The sequence below is a fragment of the Mastigoproctus giganteus genome, chromosome 2, assembly GCF_048544385.1.
Source record: "Mastigoproctus giganteus isolate SK-2022 chromosome 2, ASM4854438v1, whole genome shotgun sequence".
NCBI classification, from domain to species: Eukaryota; Metazoa; Arthropoda; class Arachnida; order Uropygi; family Thelyphonidae; genus Mastigoproctus; species Mastigoproctus giganteus.
Genome location: NC_143576.1, coordinates 174,662,967 through 174,678,807, shown reverse-complemented (window position 1 = coordinate 174,678,807; position 15,841 = coordinate 174,662,967). Strand labels below are relative to the sequence as shown.

The window sequence follows — 15,841 nt, the reverse complement described above, 5'->3', positions numbered from 1 at the left end:
TCTAGGCAAAAGGATATATCTCTTTTGGGGATTACCCTGACTTCTAATCTCTCTTGGTACAAATATTGCTTCCTCTGCATCTAAAAAACTTGGTTTTCTCTTTCACTCTCACTGTTACTTTTCTTCCAAACAGCTGCTCACTCTGTATAAATCGCAAATCCGCCCTGCCATGGAATATTGTTCCCACATCTGGGGTGGTGCCCCCAAAACCTCTCTCAGGCTTCTTGATTCCATTCAGAAGAGGGCAGTTAGGTTAATTAATGATTCATCTCTAACAGAGTCTCTCCACTCGCTGTCTCATAGACGCACTGTTTCTGCTGCATGCCTCTTCTACAGATACTTCCATGGGCACTGTTCTTCTGAATTAGCTTCTATAATTCCCACTCTCTCTTTCAAAACAGTCCGAACACGTGCCGCCACCAGCCAACATCCATTTACTGTCCAACTTCAAACCCACAGAACCAACTTTTCATCTTCCTCATTTATTCATTCAACTGCCGTTTTCTGGAACAACCTTCCTTCATACGTATTTCCTGAAAATTACAATCTACAGAAGTTCAAGTCCAATATCAACAAATATCTTCTTTCGTCTTCTCAGTCTCCAACCCAAGCACGGTACTAAGTACTATAGGTTCTAATGCCTCTCGTGTTTGGGGTTCACATAAAAAAAAAAAAAAAAGAGCTACAAAAGTAACATGGATGAGATCGAGCATTACTAACAAAAATGCACTCTTTCGATATGGGTAGATTCTAGCCACGATAACTGCAAAGCATCATTAAAAATCGTGCTATTGTAGAGTAATTCACCTTTTCGAGGGTCTTACAAGCAAGTAAATATGGAAGCAATGGTTCTACACTTAAATAGAAAGGGTGCAAGAATATTTGCTGATGCTATCGAGGCAGTGTTAGGTGGGTCGGAAAACTGCTAGCTTGGGGGGAGACAAAGACCAATAGATTGACAGTAGCCACTGGCAGAGGTGAAAGAGATTCTTGCACTGCTTCTATTAGAATGAGCAGAAGCCTGAAAAACAAGATGCATGGTATTTCAGAGACTGCTGGGAGCCATTGCGGTACAAGTAAACACATGGGTTGTGTTAGGGTAGCTAAGAATAGAAACAGGTGCAGGTATACTTGCGTGCACACCAATGCTAGGAGTTTAGTAAATAAATTTGATGAATTTGAGGTATTGCTCAAAACACCGAAGGCAGATATTGTTGGGATATCAGAGACGTGGTGTCACACAGATATAAGGGATGCAGAACTGCAATTTGGGGAGTACAACGTCTACAGAAAGGATAGACAGGATAGGAAGGGAGGAGGGGTTATGTTATTAGTTAAGAAACACATAAAAACCAAGGAAGTGAAGCCAGTCGACATCGCTGGACAGTGCAGTGTGGAATCAGTTTGGTGTGACATAAACATTGGGAGATCAAAATTGAGAGTAGGAGTGTGCTATAGGCCTAATGACTCTGATGAGTATAATAAGGAACTGTACAGGGAAATAGAGTGGGCCAGTAAATCAGAGTGTCTTATGATGGAAGATTTTAATTTCCCAGATATTGACTGGAATTTGGGGGCTGGTTACTCACACACTAGCAGGACTTTTGTGGATTTATTGGATGATTGTTTTCTACATCAGCATGTTCGGGAGGCAACTAGAGGGAGTAATACTCTTGATTTGATTATCAGCAGTGATTCTTCATGCATTAAGAATCTGCAGATAAATGAACCACTAGGTGGCAGTGATCACAGTGTGCTGAAGTGGGATTTACTCAAAGAGGTAACTACCATTAGGGGTAAAGGGAAGGGTTATTGCTTCCGTAAAGGCGACTACGATGGACTGAGACAGTATTTAAATTCTATACAGTGGGACCAACTGATGATGTTACCAACAGCAAATTCAAAATGGGAAGCATTCAAAGAACTTATCTTGGAAGCTACTAGGCTTTACATACCAACTAAGAAATATTGTTCAAGGTTTAGGCCAAAATGGATGTCAGATGAACTAATGAGGCATATGGCAGAGAAGAAAAATGCATGGGATACATACAAATTAACACATGACACAGAAGCCTATGATAGATACAAGTTGATATGCAACCAAGTTACAAAGGAGGTTAGGCAGGCGAAGGCAGATTACGAGAAATCCTTGGCAAGGGATGCAAAGAAAAACAGCAAAGAGTTCTTTACTTATGTAAACTCTAGAAGGAAGGGGATGAATCAGATTGGTCCACTTGATATTGATGGGTCAAGTGTTGATGATCCTGCTCAGGTAGCTAACAAACTAAATGAATATTTTGCATCGACATTCACACATGAGGAGTTATTCAGCGAGGGGAATGCCAGAGGTGTATTCAACTCTAGCAGTAAGCTACAGAATCTTGAAATAACTGGGAGTAAAGTGGAGGAGAAACTGTTGAAGATAAACACAAGAAAGGCACCCGGGGTAGATGGGATCTATCCAGTTATATTAAAGGAGGCAGCAAAGGAAGTAAGCAAACCCTTAGCCATAATTATGAGAGCTTCCTTGGACTCAGGGGAGGTACCCATAGACTGGAAATGTGCAAATGTGACCCCAATTCACAAAGGAGGATCAAAGGCTGACACAAGTAATTATAGACCTGTGAGCTTAACTTCTGTTCCAGGAAAATTAATGGAGGCACTGGTTAAAGAAGCATTGCAGGATCATTTAGACAAGACTTCAGTTATAGCTCAGACACAGCATGGTTTTGTTAAGGGGAAGTCTTGCCTGACCAACTTGATTGGATACTATGATGCAGTCACAAAAGAACTGGATGCAGGGAATAACTTTGATATTATATACTTGGATCTTAGAAAGGCTTTTGATACTGTTGCACATGGAAGACTGCTACACAAATTGGAGCAGTGTGACATTGGAGGCAAATTGCTGCTATGGATAAAGGGGTGGTTGAGGGGGAGAAGACAGAGAGTGGTAATCAATGGACACTGCTCATCGTGGACTGATGTTATTAGTGGAGTCCCTCAGGGCTCAGTGTTGGGTCCATTATTGTTTTCTGTATTTATAAATGATATTGATGATGGTATATCGGGCTTAATGTCCAAGTTTGCAGACGATACAAAGGTTGGCAGGGTTGTCAAGGACACTACTGACACTATGCTGCTGCAACAGGATCTGGAAAGGTTGAGCAGATGGGCTGAGAGGTGGCAAATGAAGTTTAACATTGATAAATGTAAAGTACTACACATGGGAAACAGCAACCCCAGAGCAACGTATCAACTCTGTGGTACTACACTGACAGTGGTAGAGAATGAAAGGGACTTGGGGGTGGTTGTGCAGGCAGATATGAAGTTCTCTGAGCAGTGCAGACGGGCTGCAAGAGTAGCTCATGGAGTACTGTCAATGATATACAGGAATTTTTCTAGTAGGGATAAGGAGGTGATTATTCCATTGTATAAGGCGATGGTAGGCCACACCTAGAGTACTGTATACAGGTCTGGAGGCCTCATTTCAAGAAGGATGTAGAGCTGCTGGAACGAGTACAGAGAAGGGCAACAAGATTAGTGAATGGAACAAAGGGGTGCTCTTACGAAGAAAGGCTTAAGTTTTGCAAATTACAGTGTCTGGAGACTAGGCACCAGCAAGGTGATCTGATAGAGGTGTATAAAGCCTTGAATGGTTTAAGCATGCTCAATGCTGATGGGATTCTTCCTCTAGCTCAGAAAAATCACCTGAGAGGGCATAAATTCAAATTGAGGAAAGACAGATGTAGGATAGACGTGCGGAAATTTGCCTTTAGCCAGCGGGTGGTTGGTTGGTGGAACAGACTTCCATCCCTTGTGGTGGAGGTTGATAGCCTAAATAAGTTTAAGGCTCAGCTGGACAGGTATTTTGAACGAACAGAGGGGTGAAGTGGAAGTGGGTTTTTTTTTTTTTTTTTTTTTGGCTGATGCTGCATAAGCTTGCTTTCTTGCATCAAATGCCTCTACTAATGCTAATACTAATGCTAATCTAATTTTCCACATATAAAATGTGCAAAATAACAGCCACAAACATCTGTCGTTTCATTAACAGACATCCAAATGAATTTTCTCTAATATCTTGAAGAATTTCATGAATAATGTCATCATAAATAACATTAAGGTAACCATTAAGGTTAATGTTAAGGTTACGTATCCATAATCCTTTCTCAAGGTAGCTTTGTCTGGAATATATTTTGATTTATACAATATTTTTTTCAAAAGAAATTGCTGGAAGACTTGATTGTTTAACTTATTGAAAGGGGTATTGCTGATTACTAAGGTGAGCCACAAATCCTTTGAAAAATCAACTTTATCTTCTTTTGAAGTATATGGCTTGGTTAAAAGTGATGCCGTGGAAATTTCCATATAAAATTTGTGAGAGCTTTAATTTTTGCTATGTTTAACAAAAACGTTTCATCTGATATAGTCGACAGCATGAAAATGAATAGTAAAATAGCATAAAAACATTTCCCATGCTGCTTTGAGAAACTTTCCCACACTCAGTGAAATATTATCCCACATTAACTTAATTGCAATACAGTGACTTGCCATGTACTTCTGAGATCAATATTTAAAAAAATGATAAAGTACTGCTTATAATATTTTTGTTATATGTATTTACATGTGCTGAAGCTGAATGCATTTTGTTATATGCATTTACATGACTACAATGGCCATAATATGCATTTGCATATAATCCAAAGTCTAATCATGACCCACAGTGACTGCTGACTAAACTTCATACAGTATAAATAGTGCCAAAATTAACCAAAGAGTAATGGAATCCCAAATCATAACAAAAAATGGCCATGTGGAATCTGATTAAGTACCAAACTTTCTTTTTTATTTCTGGGGAAAGTTTTATTTATTTATTTTTTTTAATTCTGCTTGCAGTATATATACTAATGCTTTACCTTTTATTAATGGATCAAGGGTAACTGAAAAGTCATGCAAACCAGATCAAAGAGCTTTATTTTTGAAGTAACACCAACAACATAAGTACACATAAGCAGTCACAGGAAAACCTACTTTATTTTATTAACAACAAATAATTTCAATGTGATTACCACTTATATCGAAAATGGCCATATTTTTTGTGAATGCATGCAACTATTTTTTTTTCCTATGTTTGAAGCCATCTTGCACAGCATTAGAAGACTAATATAATAATAATAATAATAATAAAATTCTTTATTCACAAAATTTTTTTACAAGTATACGATTCCCGTTACAGGCATTCAGAAGAATATAACAATCTAATTGGAGACAATAATTATATTTACATACGAGCTGATAAAACATAGAAAATTGCAATAGAAAAACTGCAGCCATTCAGTAACAATAAAATACATAAAACATTCAGAGAATACATGAATCATAGCGAATATATCACTTCTCCAACATAAGATTAGCTTAAAGAGCTTTGAGTTCTTGATAATTGCCAGACATCTTGGAGTCAGTTTTAGTTTAAATGCCAGTTACAGGAATGGTGACTGCACGTGAATATGGATTTTCTCTTTTTTTCCCTGTATGCCAAATCACTGGACCACAGATCAAAATCAATGTCGGCTGAGCTCAGTGCGCCGATTATGATGTTGGGAAAGTGCCGCTTGAAAGTTGAGAGTTTCTGCAGGTTTGAACAGAGCACTGGAAGGTTTGTGAGAGCCCTACCTGGGAATCTTCAATCACTGTTGTAACGTAGGTCTTCAGCTCATCCAGTGTGTTTAAGTTATTATATTTAAGTTTAAGTTAAGTTAAGTTATTCTCACAGACCATTCCTATTAAACACCCCTAGAAGGAAAAATCTGGAGATCACAATAGGAGCCGTAGCCTCCTGGAAATATGACATTCACTAAAGAGCTCTCACAGAAAGGACATGGTTTCAGCAGATGTGTGACATGTTAGTAGCATCTTGATAAAAACCAACAATCACATTCATCCACTTCAAGGAATAATTTGAGATAATATTGTCACTGTGTGACAATATCTTCTCAAATGCTAGCATTTTGGATACCTAGTGAGATAGAACTGCAGGTTTAGAGCATTTGGGAACCACTGGTATAGAGCATTGTTTCGTACCTGAAGTTGAAGGATATTTGAAAAATAAGAATTTATCATTCAAGGTGCTCCTTATCTTAGAAAATGCTCTGTCACCCAGTGTCACTTCTTGATTGTAATCTAAATGTAAAATTTGTGTTTCTTCCTTTGAACACAATGCCAATTTTACAGCTCCTGAACCAAGGGATCATTTCGACTTTTAAATCTTATTATATGAGGAGAAGCTTGGAAAATCTTATTGATAAAATTGAAAAATTTCCAGATAAAAATGCGTGCCAATGTTGGGCTGAATTTGCAATACTAACAGGTATTGAAATAATCTAACAGTCATGGACTGAAATGAAGAACTGGTGGAAGAACTCCCTGAAACAGGAAGTGACTCACAAGACCTCAATATTATTCAGACAGAAGTTGAGAAAATTATTAAAAAAACTTTCAAACATTATTGGAGTTGAGGGATTTATTGATATAGGGCAGGAAGAAATTTCAGAACATATTCATTCCCATCAGGAGGAATTAAAAAATGAGGAGTTAGAAGAACTACTGGACTCCAATAAAGATGTTTGTGAAGAAGAAGAAAAGAAAGAGCAGAAGAAACCTGAACTAACAAACAAGGGTATACCAGAGATTCTAAAAGCAGCCAAGTTCCTGAAGGAGAAGATTATGCAGGAAGATCCAGACTTTTTTAGGAGTACAAAAATTAACAGGGGCATTGAGTTTCAGAACCTAACCCTGGTTTTTCCATAACAACAATACCCTGCCGAACACAGAATCACTATGAGGAGAAGTTGGTCGGAATGTAACCCCCGCACTCGGTGGGGGGGTCACCTGTATATCTAGATGGGTCAACGAATGTGTTGTGACAAGTTGCAACCTACTGCGATTTCAAGATACAGAATCAGTTCCCAAATTTTTTGATCAGACCTCAAAAAGAGGCTATGATAGCTTTCGATGTCTTGGAAGAAAGAGAGAGACTCAATTCAGCTAGGAACTCCAGATTTGTACAAACATTGAGCCCCTGAGGTAATACAACTAACAACTTTTTTTTACTTTATAAAAGAAAAAAAAAAAGGTTGGGATTGGAATCTTGAAGTTCTAACACTCACAACTCAACATGACAGTCCTTACAATAAATTATTCTTATACACGGATTCTCACCTTTCCATTATAGGCTTCCTTTTTGGTTCACTATTATCAATTGTGTTATCAAGTCTGGTCATGTGGAAAGGAATCATCACTACAATTGATAACCACAGCAACAACATGTATCTGCTTTCCCAAGTTTCTGGATCTTTGGGATCCTGTTGATTTAGTAAAGTCAGAACTGGTTCAAGATCTGCCACCTAGCATTAAGCAGAAAACATCTTAATAACATTCAAGTGGCAGTAAGAAGTATTTTAGAATACAATTAATTTTTAGAGAATATACAAACAAATCTCACAAATCCTTAAAATAGTAATCGGCATAATCTAATATTGCTCATTATTGATTTCTGATAAATGAAGAGATATATGCATGTGCACACACAGTGAGTGATCACTGAATTATGACCACCTACCTAATACCATGTTGCACCACTATTCACACAAATAACAGCTGTTATTCACCTAGGCAATGACTCCACTAGATGTCTGAAGACATCTGTAGAGATCTGCAGCCATGCTGCCTGCAAGGCTTTCCACAGTGGGTGATGATGGTGTGTACATATGTCTCACTTTCTGTTCCAAGAGATTGAGGTCAGGAAAATTTGGACAACAAATAAGATGGGTGATAACTTCACCGTGTTCCTCGAACTATCTGTGCATAGTGCAAGCCCAATGACAGTGCATCATCATCATGGAAAATCTTGCTTCTGTCTGGAAAAAATGCAATGTGGCAGGGTGCACATTACTTCCTAAGAGCTACTGGTAGACCTCACCAGTGAAATGTTGGTCTCTATGCACCAGGAGTCCTAGCTCTTATCAGCAAAACAGGCTGGCAACCATAATAATAAGCAACCACCCCCTACCTGGACATTGTGCACCAGGCAATAATGATCAGCAGTGAGGAGAGAGAGAGAGAGAGAGAGAGAGAGAGAGAGAGAGAGAGAGAGAGAGAGAGAGAGAGAGAGAGAGAGAGAGAGAGAGAGAGAGAGAGAGAGCATCTTTTGGGTCATCTGCCGTGGAATCCCCCATACATCTGAGTGTGCTGCACATCATCATCATTTGGGATATTGTTCTTGCATTTTTCCATGTTGTATTGTGATGTCAACTGCTACACACTGACCTGCCGTTGAGCCTCTAACGTGATGCACCTTTTTTTCACCATGAACATACACATAATTCTATACAGTTCTGTTGAACGGAGTTGGTTTGATCTGTTCAACACCATTTGTTTGTAAATCTTAACCACAGTGGACTATCAGAAACTGACAAGATGTGCCATTTCTGATATGGAAATACCCAATGCATGAGCTTCCACAATCATACCCTTTACAAACAACTTTGATATCTTTACTACATCCCATAACTGCTACTTTGACTTGCACAACCTGATGCAAATTGCCGCTGCTCTAGTGTACAAATTGATCAGCATTTTATACAGTGAGTTATGGGGCACAATTCATTACAGGTGGGGTGGTCGTAATTCAGTTTTCACTGAGTGAGTGAGTGTGTGTGGGGGGGGAAGAGTGAGAATGAACATGTAGTATGAGGTACAGTCAGTCCTCGTATAACACATTTACGCTACACAAATTCGATCATACAAGATTTATAAATAGGAGAACAATGTCGCATATAACACAAATGTAATTTGCTTATGCATGATTCGTCTCTGTGTTTACAAGAAATGGTAGCCGAACGCGGCATAATCACCCCAACTGAACACAACACAGTAGGAATGAAGAGAAGATTCTGAAATTTTTTTTTTTGTTTTTATGAGTTCGTGGAAGGGAAAACACATTTCACATAATAACGTAAAAACCTACAGAAACTCCACTAGCAGGAACCCCAAATAAACCAGAAACTGCAAATTGTTTTTATTTTTTATGGTAGTGACCTCCAGAAATGTGCTTTAGTAAAACGTAAGCATGTAATATGTGAAAATGGTGTTTCTGCCTTTACTGCACTGTTTATTCAGTTTCTACACGGGCACTGCATCGTTTATTCAGTTGCTACTTGTTCGCTGTGCGTTTATGTATATCAAACTTGCCTCCTCATTTTTGTTCTTTTTATACTTGTGCTCTATTCTCAAGAAAAATGAGTAAAATACTTGAAAAAAGTGTGAAAAGGAAGCATTCTGGTGAAAATACTTCAGAGAGAAAAAGAAAAGCAATATCGATAGAAGAAAAATATGAAATTGTGAAGAGCTTTGAGCAGAATGAAACATGCGATATTGTATGTGATACAGGCCTAAATGAGGGAATGCTGAGAACAATTAGAAAGAATTCAGAAAAAAATAAAAGCAACTTTCATAGCAGGAACAACACAAAGTGTAACAAAATCAATTAGATCAAGACACAAAGAATTGGAAGAGATGGAATGTCTTTTATCTGTTTGGATGGAAGATCAAACAAAGAAGAGATCAGGAATAAGTTTGCTCATGATAAAAGCAAAGGCATTGGCAATATTTGAAGACCTCAGAAATAAAGCTGAAAACCCTCAAGAAGTGCCTCCCTTTACTGCCAGCAGTGGCTGGTTCAATAATTTCAGGAAACATCACGCTTTCCACAATGTAAAATTATCAGGTAAAGCTGCGAGTGCAGATGAAGCAGCAGCAAAGGCATTTCTGCCGATAATGAAAAACCTAATTGAGGAAGAGGGCTATAGACTGCAGCAAATTTTCAACTTTGATGAAACCAGACTGTATTGGAAAAAAATGCCATCATGCACATATATCTCAAGAGAGGAAGCACGAGCTCCAGGCTTCAAGGCTGCTAAGGATAGACTGACCGTTATGTTAGGAGCAAATACAAGTGGCGACTTGAAACTGAAGCCTGTTGTTGTTTATCATGCAGCCAATCCACGAGCGTTAAAAGGGATCGTAAGGACTACCCTGGGTGTTTACTTTAGGAACAGCAGAAGAGGGTGGATGACAGGACAGATCTTCACTGACCTTCTACTACATGTGTTTGAGGATGTGTTTCGAAGCTACTGCAAAAAGAAAAATTTGGATTTTAAGATTTTAATTATTCTGGACAATGCACCAAGTTACCTTCCAACCTTTGCTGAACTGTCACCAAACATTAAAATCCTGTTTTTACCACCAAACACAACATCTCTTATCCAGCCACTTGACCAAGGAGTAATTGCTGCTTTTAAACACTATTACACAAGATGCTGATAGCAGAAACAGAGGGTAAAAATGCACCAACAGTTAAAGACTTCTGGAAATGATTCAACATAAAGAATGCAATTTACATAATTGTGGAGGCTTGGAAGTGACAAAAGAATGCTTACATGGTGTTTGGCGGCCTCTTTTACCAGATTTTATATGTAATTTTAAAGGCTTTGATCCTGTAAACAAGCTTCCTAAATTAAAAGCACATTGTGTTGCCCTCGCAAAGCAGGTTGGCTTTGAGGAATTGGAGGAAGAAGATTTAAAAGGGTTGCTTCAGTCTCATGAAGAACTTTCAACTGAAGAACTGCAACAACTTGTTGTTGGAGGGCAGGTGGAAGATGAGGAAGACAATGAAGTTGAATGCCTGAACGCCACCATAAAACAGCTTTCTACTTCAGAGTTATCTTCAGTTTTAAATTCATTTGAGAGAAGTATGCAATGGCTGAAAGATAGCGATTATAATGCAGAAAGAAGCAGAAGAGCACTTCTGCTTCTTTCTGCATTCAATACAATTCAATCTACTTTGGAGCCATATAAGCAGCTGCTTTGTGAAAGAAGGAAGACTGCGAAACAACAGAAACTAGATGTCTTTTTTTATGAAAACACCCAAGAAAGAGACAGAAAATGAGCCACAGCCCTGTAGTTCTGGCGTGACCACATTTCGTCCAAAGTCCTCATCGGCATCTCCTCCACCTCCCAGTTCCGATAATGATGATAACCTGCCGCCACTTTCCCCATAATTCCGGTGCTTCAACCCTTTCTCAAGCCCTTTCCCTCAAGCTGTCTTCATTTATTTTTAAGGTAAGAATCTAAATTTAAATGATTAAATTATTAATTTTACATTTTCAACTGTGTAAGCGTTTTATTACGATTATTTATTGTGTTTGGTAATGTTTTGGTTACAAATGTGTGTCCAATCTTGGGTGGTCGGCAACCCTATAACCCTATTTTCCCCATAGGGCCTGTTGTTTTCATTGCATGATTTTGCATTGCATGAAGGTTTCTAGGAACATAACTATCATGTTATACGAGGACTGACTAATGCCAAGCTTTAGCTTTAGTTTTGTTAACATTAGTTCAATTCTATACTCTAGCATTTATTTATTTTTTTTTTTACTCTTGCTTTTTATTTCATAATCTGTTATAATAATTATTTAATTATTGAAATAATTGATTACAAATGATATGATTATGCCATCACTACTTTAAACTGTAAGGGCTGTTGAAATGAAAAGCATGCAATGATGAAAATGTACATGAAACTTATTTACCTAGGTGATACCCATAGCTATTAAGGTATATGCCCCAATGATGATGGCTGCAAATGAAAATCTTTAGGAATCATCTGCTTCATGTTACTATTAACTGGAACTTTTGCATACTTGTAAACGTTTAGAAATCAGAATCCAAGAAACTTTTAATATAATCTGTCTTCCAGTGGAATGCACCAGAGTGGTGTTATGAATTATTATTTATTATTATTTTTTTTAATTAAAGAAGCACTATATTGACCATGATAAATAAAGTTAGTCTAGTGAATTTAATGGGACAGCTACAAACCCTTCACTCAGTACATTCAATGACTCAAACATATTTTGGATATATTTCAAGTACACTGAGTATTTTTTGGGCTAAAGGGGGGGTTAATAAAATGTAGACTTCTGTAGCTGGTGCAAATGGATAAGCTTTCCTTGAAATTTTATTGTATTTTTGATTAGTTAACGTATTAATTTGTATTTTTACAAATATATTAAATAGGCTTAGTAGTGTTAGCTTATTTTTTAAATATAGCTAGTGAATTTATAAGTTACAACTCACTACTCATACCACTATCAATGCCGGTGTTTTGGCAGGAATATCATCAGCACAGAAGAATATTAGGGTTTAGATTGTAATAAATATGTATTTTGAAGGTTTAATCAGCTTTTGAGCATATATCTTTAGTATTTTATCATACTTTTGATTAGTTAATATATTAATTTGTGTTTTACAAATAGATTAAATAGGCTTAGTAGCATTCATTAGCATATTTTTTAAATTTAGCTAGTGACTTTATGTTACAACTCACTATTCGTACTGCTATCATATTGGTGTTTTTGGTGGGAATATCATAGCACAGAAGAATAGTAGGGTTTTAATCATAATAAATAAGTATTATAAATCAAAATAAATAAATATTTCACTTTTTGGGCATATGTCTTTGTATTTAGCTAACGATATAGCTAATTATGATGGCATAGCAAAACTTGATGGCATGTACACCAATACAAGTGCATGTACACCAATACAAGTGCATGTACACCAATACTAGGAGCATAGTAAATAAATTTGATGAATTTGAAGTGCTGGTCAAGACACCAAAGGTGTATATTGTTGGGATATCAGAGACGTGGTATCACATGCATATAGGAATGCAGAATTGGAATTTGGGGAGTACAATGTGTACAGAAAGGATAGACAGGATAGGAAGGGGAGGAGGGATTATGCTTTTAGTTAAGAAACACAAAATCTAAAGAAGTGCATCCAGTTGATATAGATGGACAGTGCAATGTTTAGTCAGTTTGGTGTGACATAAGCATTAGGAAGTTTGTTAGTAGGTAGTTTGTTATAGGCCTAATAACTCTGATGAGTACAATGAACAATTATACAGAGAAATAGAGTGGGCCAGAAAATCAGAGTGTCTTATAATGGGGGATTTTAACTTCCCAGATACTGACTGGAACTTGTGGGTTAGTCACATGCACACTAGCAAGGCTTCTGTGGATTAATTGGATGATTGTTTTCCACAGGAGCATATTGGAGAGGCACCAACAGGGAGTAACACTCTTGATCTGATTATCAGCAGTGATTATTCATGCATTAAGAATTTACAGATAAAGCAACACTAGGTAGCAGTGATTACAGTGTACGGATGTGGGATTTACTCAAAGATGTAACTACCATCAGGGGTAAAGGGAAGGGCTTTTGTACAGGTGACAACAGTGGTCTCAGAGATTTTTCAAGTTCTATACAGTGGGACCAACTGATGATGTTACCAACAGAAAATAATTCTAAATGGGAAGCATTCAAGGAAGTAATCTTGGAAGCTACTAGGCTTTTTGTTTTAACTAAGAAATTCTGTTCTAGGTTTAGGCCCAAATGGATGTCAGATGAACTAATTAGACTTGTGGCTGAGAAGAAAAATGCATGGGATGCATATAAATGATCAGGCAACTCAGAAGCTTATGATATATAAGCTAGTCTGTAATCAAGTCACAAAGGAGGTTAGGCAAGCAAAGGCAGATGAGAAATCTTTGGCAATGGATGCAAAGAAAAACAACAAAGACGTCTTTAGTTATATAAACTCTAAAAGGAAAGGGATGAATCAGATTTGTTCACTTAATATCAATGGTTTGGTTGTAGATAATGATTCTCAGATAACTGCCAAACGAAATGTGTATTTTGCATCTACATTCAAATATGAGGAGTTATTCAAGGAGGAGAGGGCCAGATGTTTATTAAACTCTAACAGGGAGTTATTTGGTTTTTAGGAGCATTAGCAACTAAGGCCATATTGCTCTGGGGATATGCGGTGGTCATTTCCTGACCTTTCCATATCCACCGTATTTGGTGGTCACAGGCTCGAGCCCCAGTCTAATCAAGAAGCGTGTGCTATGCACTGCAGCTCCTGCCCACCTGGCTACGGAGGCGCCTAATAGGGAGATAAATGATTTTGTAATAACTGAGAGCAAAGTGGAAGAGAAATTGTTGAAGTTAAAAATAAGAAAGGCATCTGGGGTGGATGAGATCTATCCAGTTATATTAAAGAAGGTGGCAAAGGAAGTAAGCAACCCTTTAGCCATAATTATGAGAGCATTCTTGGACTCAGGGGAAGTCCCCACAGACTGGAGATGGTGCAAAAATCTCCAATTCACAAAGGAGAATCAAAGGTTGGCACAACTAATTACAGACCTGTTAGTTTTAATTCTGTTCCAGGGAAAATGATGGAGTCACTGTTTAACGAAGCATTGCAGGATCATCTAAACAAGGTAAAAAAAAAAAAAGAGCAGTAATAATTCAGCAGCATGAATTTGATAAGGGGAAGTCTTGTGTGACCAATTTGATTGGATATTATGATGTTGTCACGAAGGAACCACATCACAGTTGTGGATGCAAAAAATAATTTTGATATGATATACTTGGATTTCAGGAAAGCTTTTGATACTGTTGCACATGAAAGACTACTGTACAAATTGGAGCAGTATGGCATTAAGGGCAAGTTGGCATTAAGGGTAATTCACTTGCAACTCCCAAATTTTGAGAAAAATAACTGAGATAGGAATGAAGAAAAAGAATTTTCAGACTTCAATTTTCAAAAGAATTCGCAGGCCCATATCTTTATAAAATTTTCAGTAAATTTGATTCCTCCTGAGATTCATAATTATCTTCTTTCAATCTTCCAAGAAATTCAATCACAATTTGTTTAAATGATTATCAAGCTGCCAGTTCAATATCCTGTTTGTTTGTTTGTTTGTTTGTTTTGTTATTTAGGAGCATTAGCAACTAAGGCCATATTGCTCTGGGGATATGCGGTGGTCATTCCGACCTTTCCGCATCCTCCGTATTAGGTGGTCATGGGCTCGAACCCCGGTCTAATCAAGAAGCGTGTGTTACGCACTGCTGCTCCTGCCCACCTGGTACGGAGGCGCCTCAATATCCTGTAGCTTTGTTTTAAATGCATCATCTTTGAGAAATTTCTTTATTTGAAACATAGTAAAAATTCTTCTTTCAGTTTTGCACCTTATTAATTGGGAAATACTGCCCTTAGGAATCCATTTTCTTGTTTATCTAGGTCCTTAATAAAATTGCTCATTAATACAAGCTTCATATGCAAAGGTAGAAGAACCTTTTTTGGTTCAACCAATGGATAATATTTTATATTAAATCTCACTGGTAAAAATTCCTCCCTCTTTTCCTACTGCTACACACAATATAATGTTTTTCTGTTGTACATTCACTCCCAAAAATGTATAAAACAATAGTATTTTGTGAAATCTTCCTGTACACTAATCTGTAATCCCAATTCTTAATATCAGCACAGACATTCCAAGCAAAACCATACCTTACTGCACTCAGGATCTTAGGAGTACTTTCCTGTTTCTTTCAAGACAATAGCAGCATGAAGTAGAGAAACTGATGGGAATGCATTTCCAATTGTGCAGCAAAACTCCTTTTAAACTTAATTTTTAATCATCAATAAATATATGCCATTCATTAGGATTTCTGTGATTAATGTAATGCCCTATTCATTCAGATCACTAATATGTTTAGAGAAAAACCTACCGTCTTCCAAAATGAAATATTGTGAAAACACTTTGTGACATTTTTGATATACTGCAATTTTAATTCCTGCTTCAGGTAACTTTCACTGTTGTAACCAAGAACGAAGGAGTTCTGCTTGTTCTTTTACACAACTTTAAATCAC

The 15,841-nt window shown here is 37.4% G+C and overlaps 1 protein-coding gene across 1 annotated transcript in view; it reads right to left on the bottom strand.

Moving 5' to 3' along the window:
- Tbcd (tubulin folding cofactor D) overlaps positions 1–15,841 on the bottom strand; it is a 256,208-nt gene that overhangs the window by 220,447 nt on the left and 19,920 nt on the right. Inside the window, exon 2 of the mRNA XM_090389645.1 lies at positions 7,219–7,403. Coding sequence (XP_090245771.1) covers positions 7,219–7,403 — 185 coding nt within the window. The remainder of the gene's footprint in view (positions 1–7,218; positions 7,404–15,841) is intronic.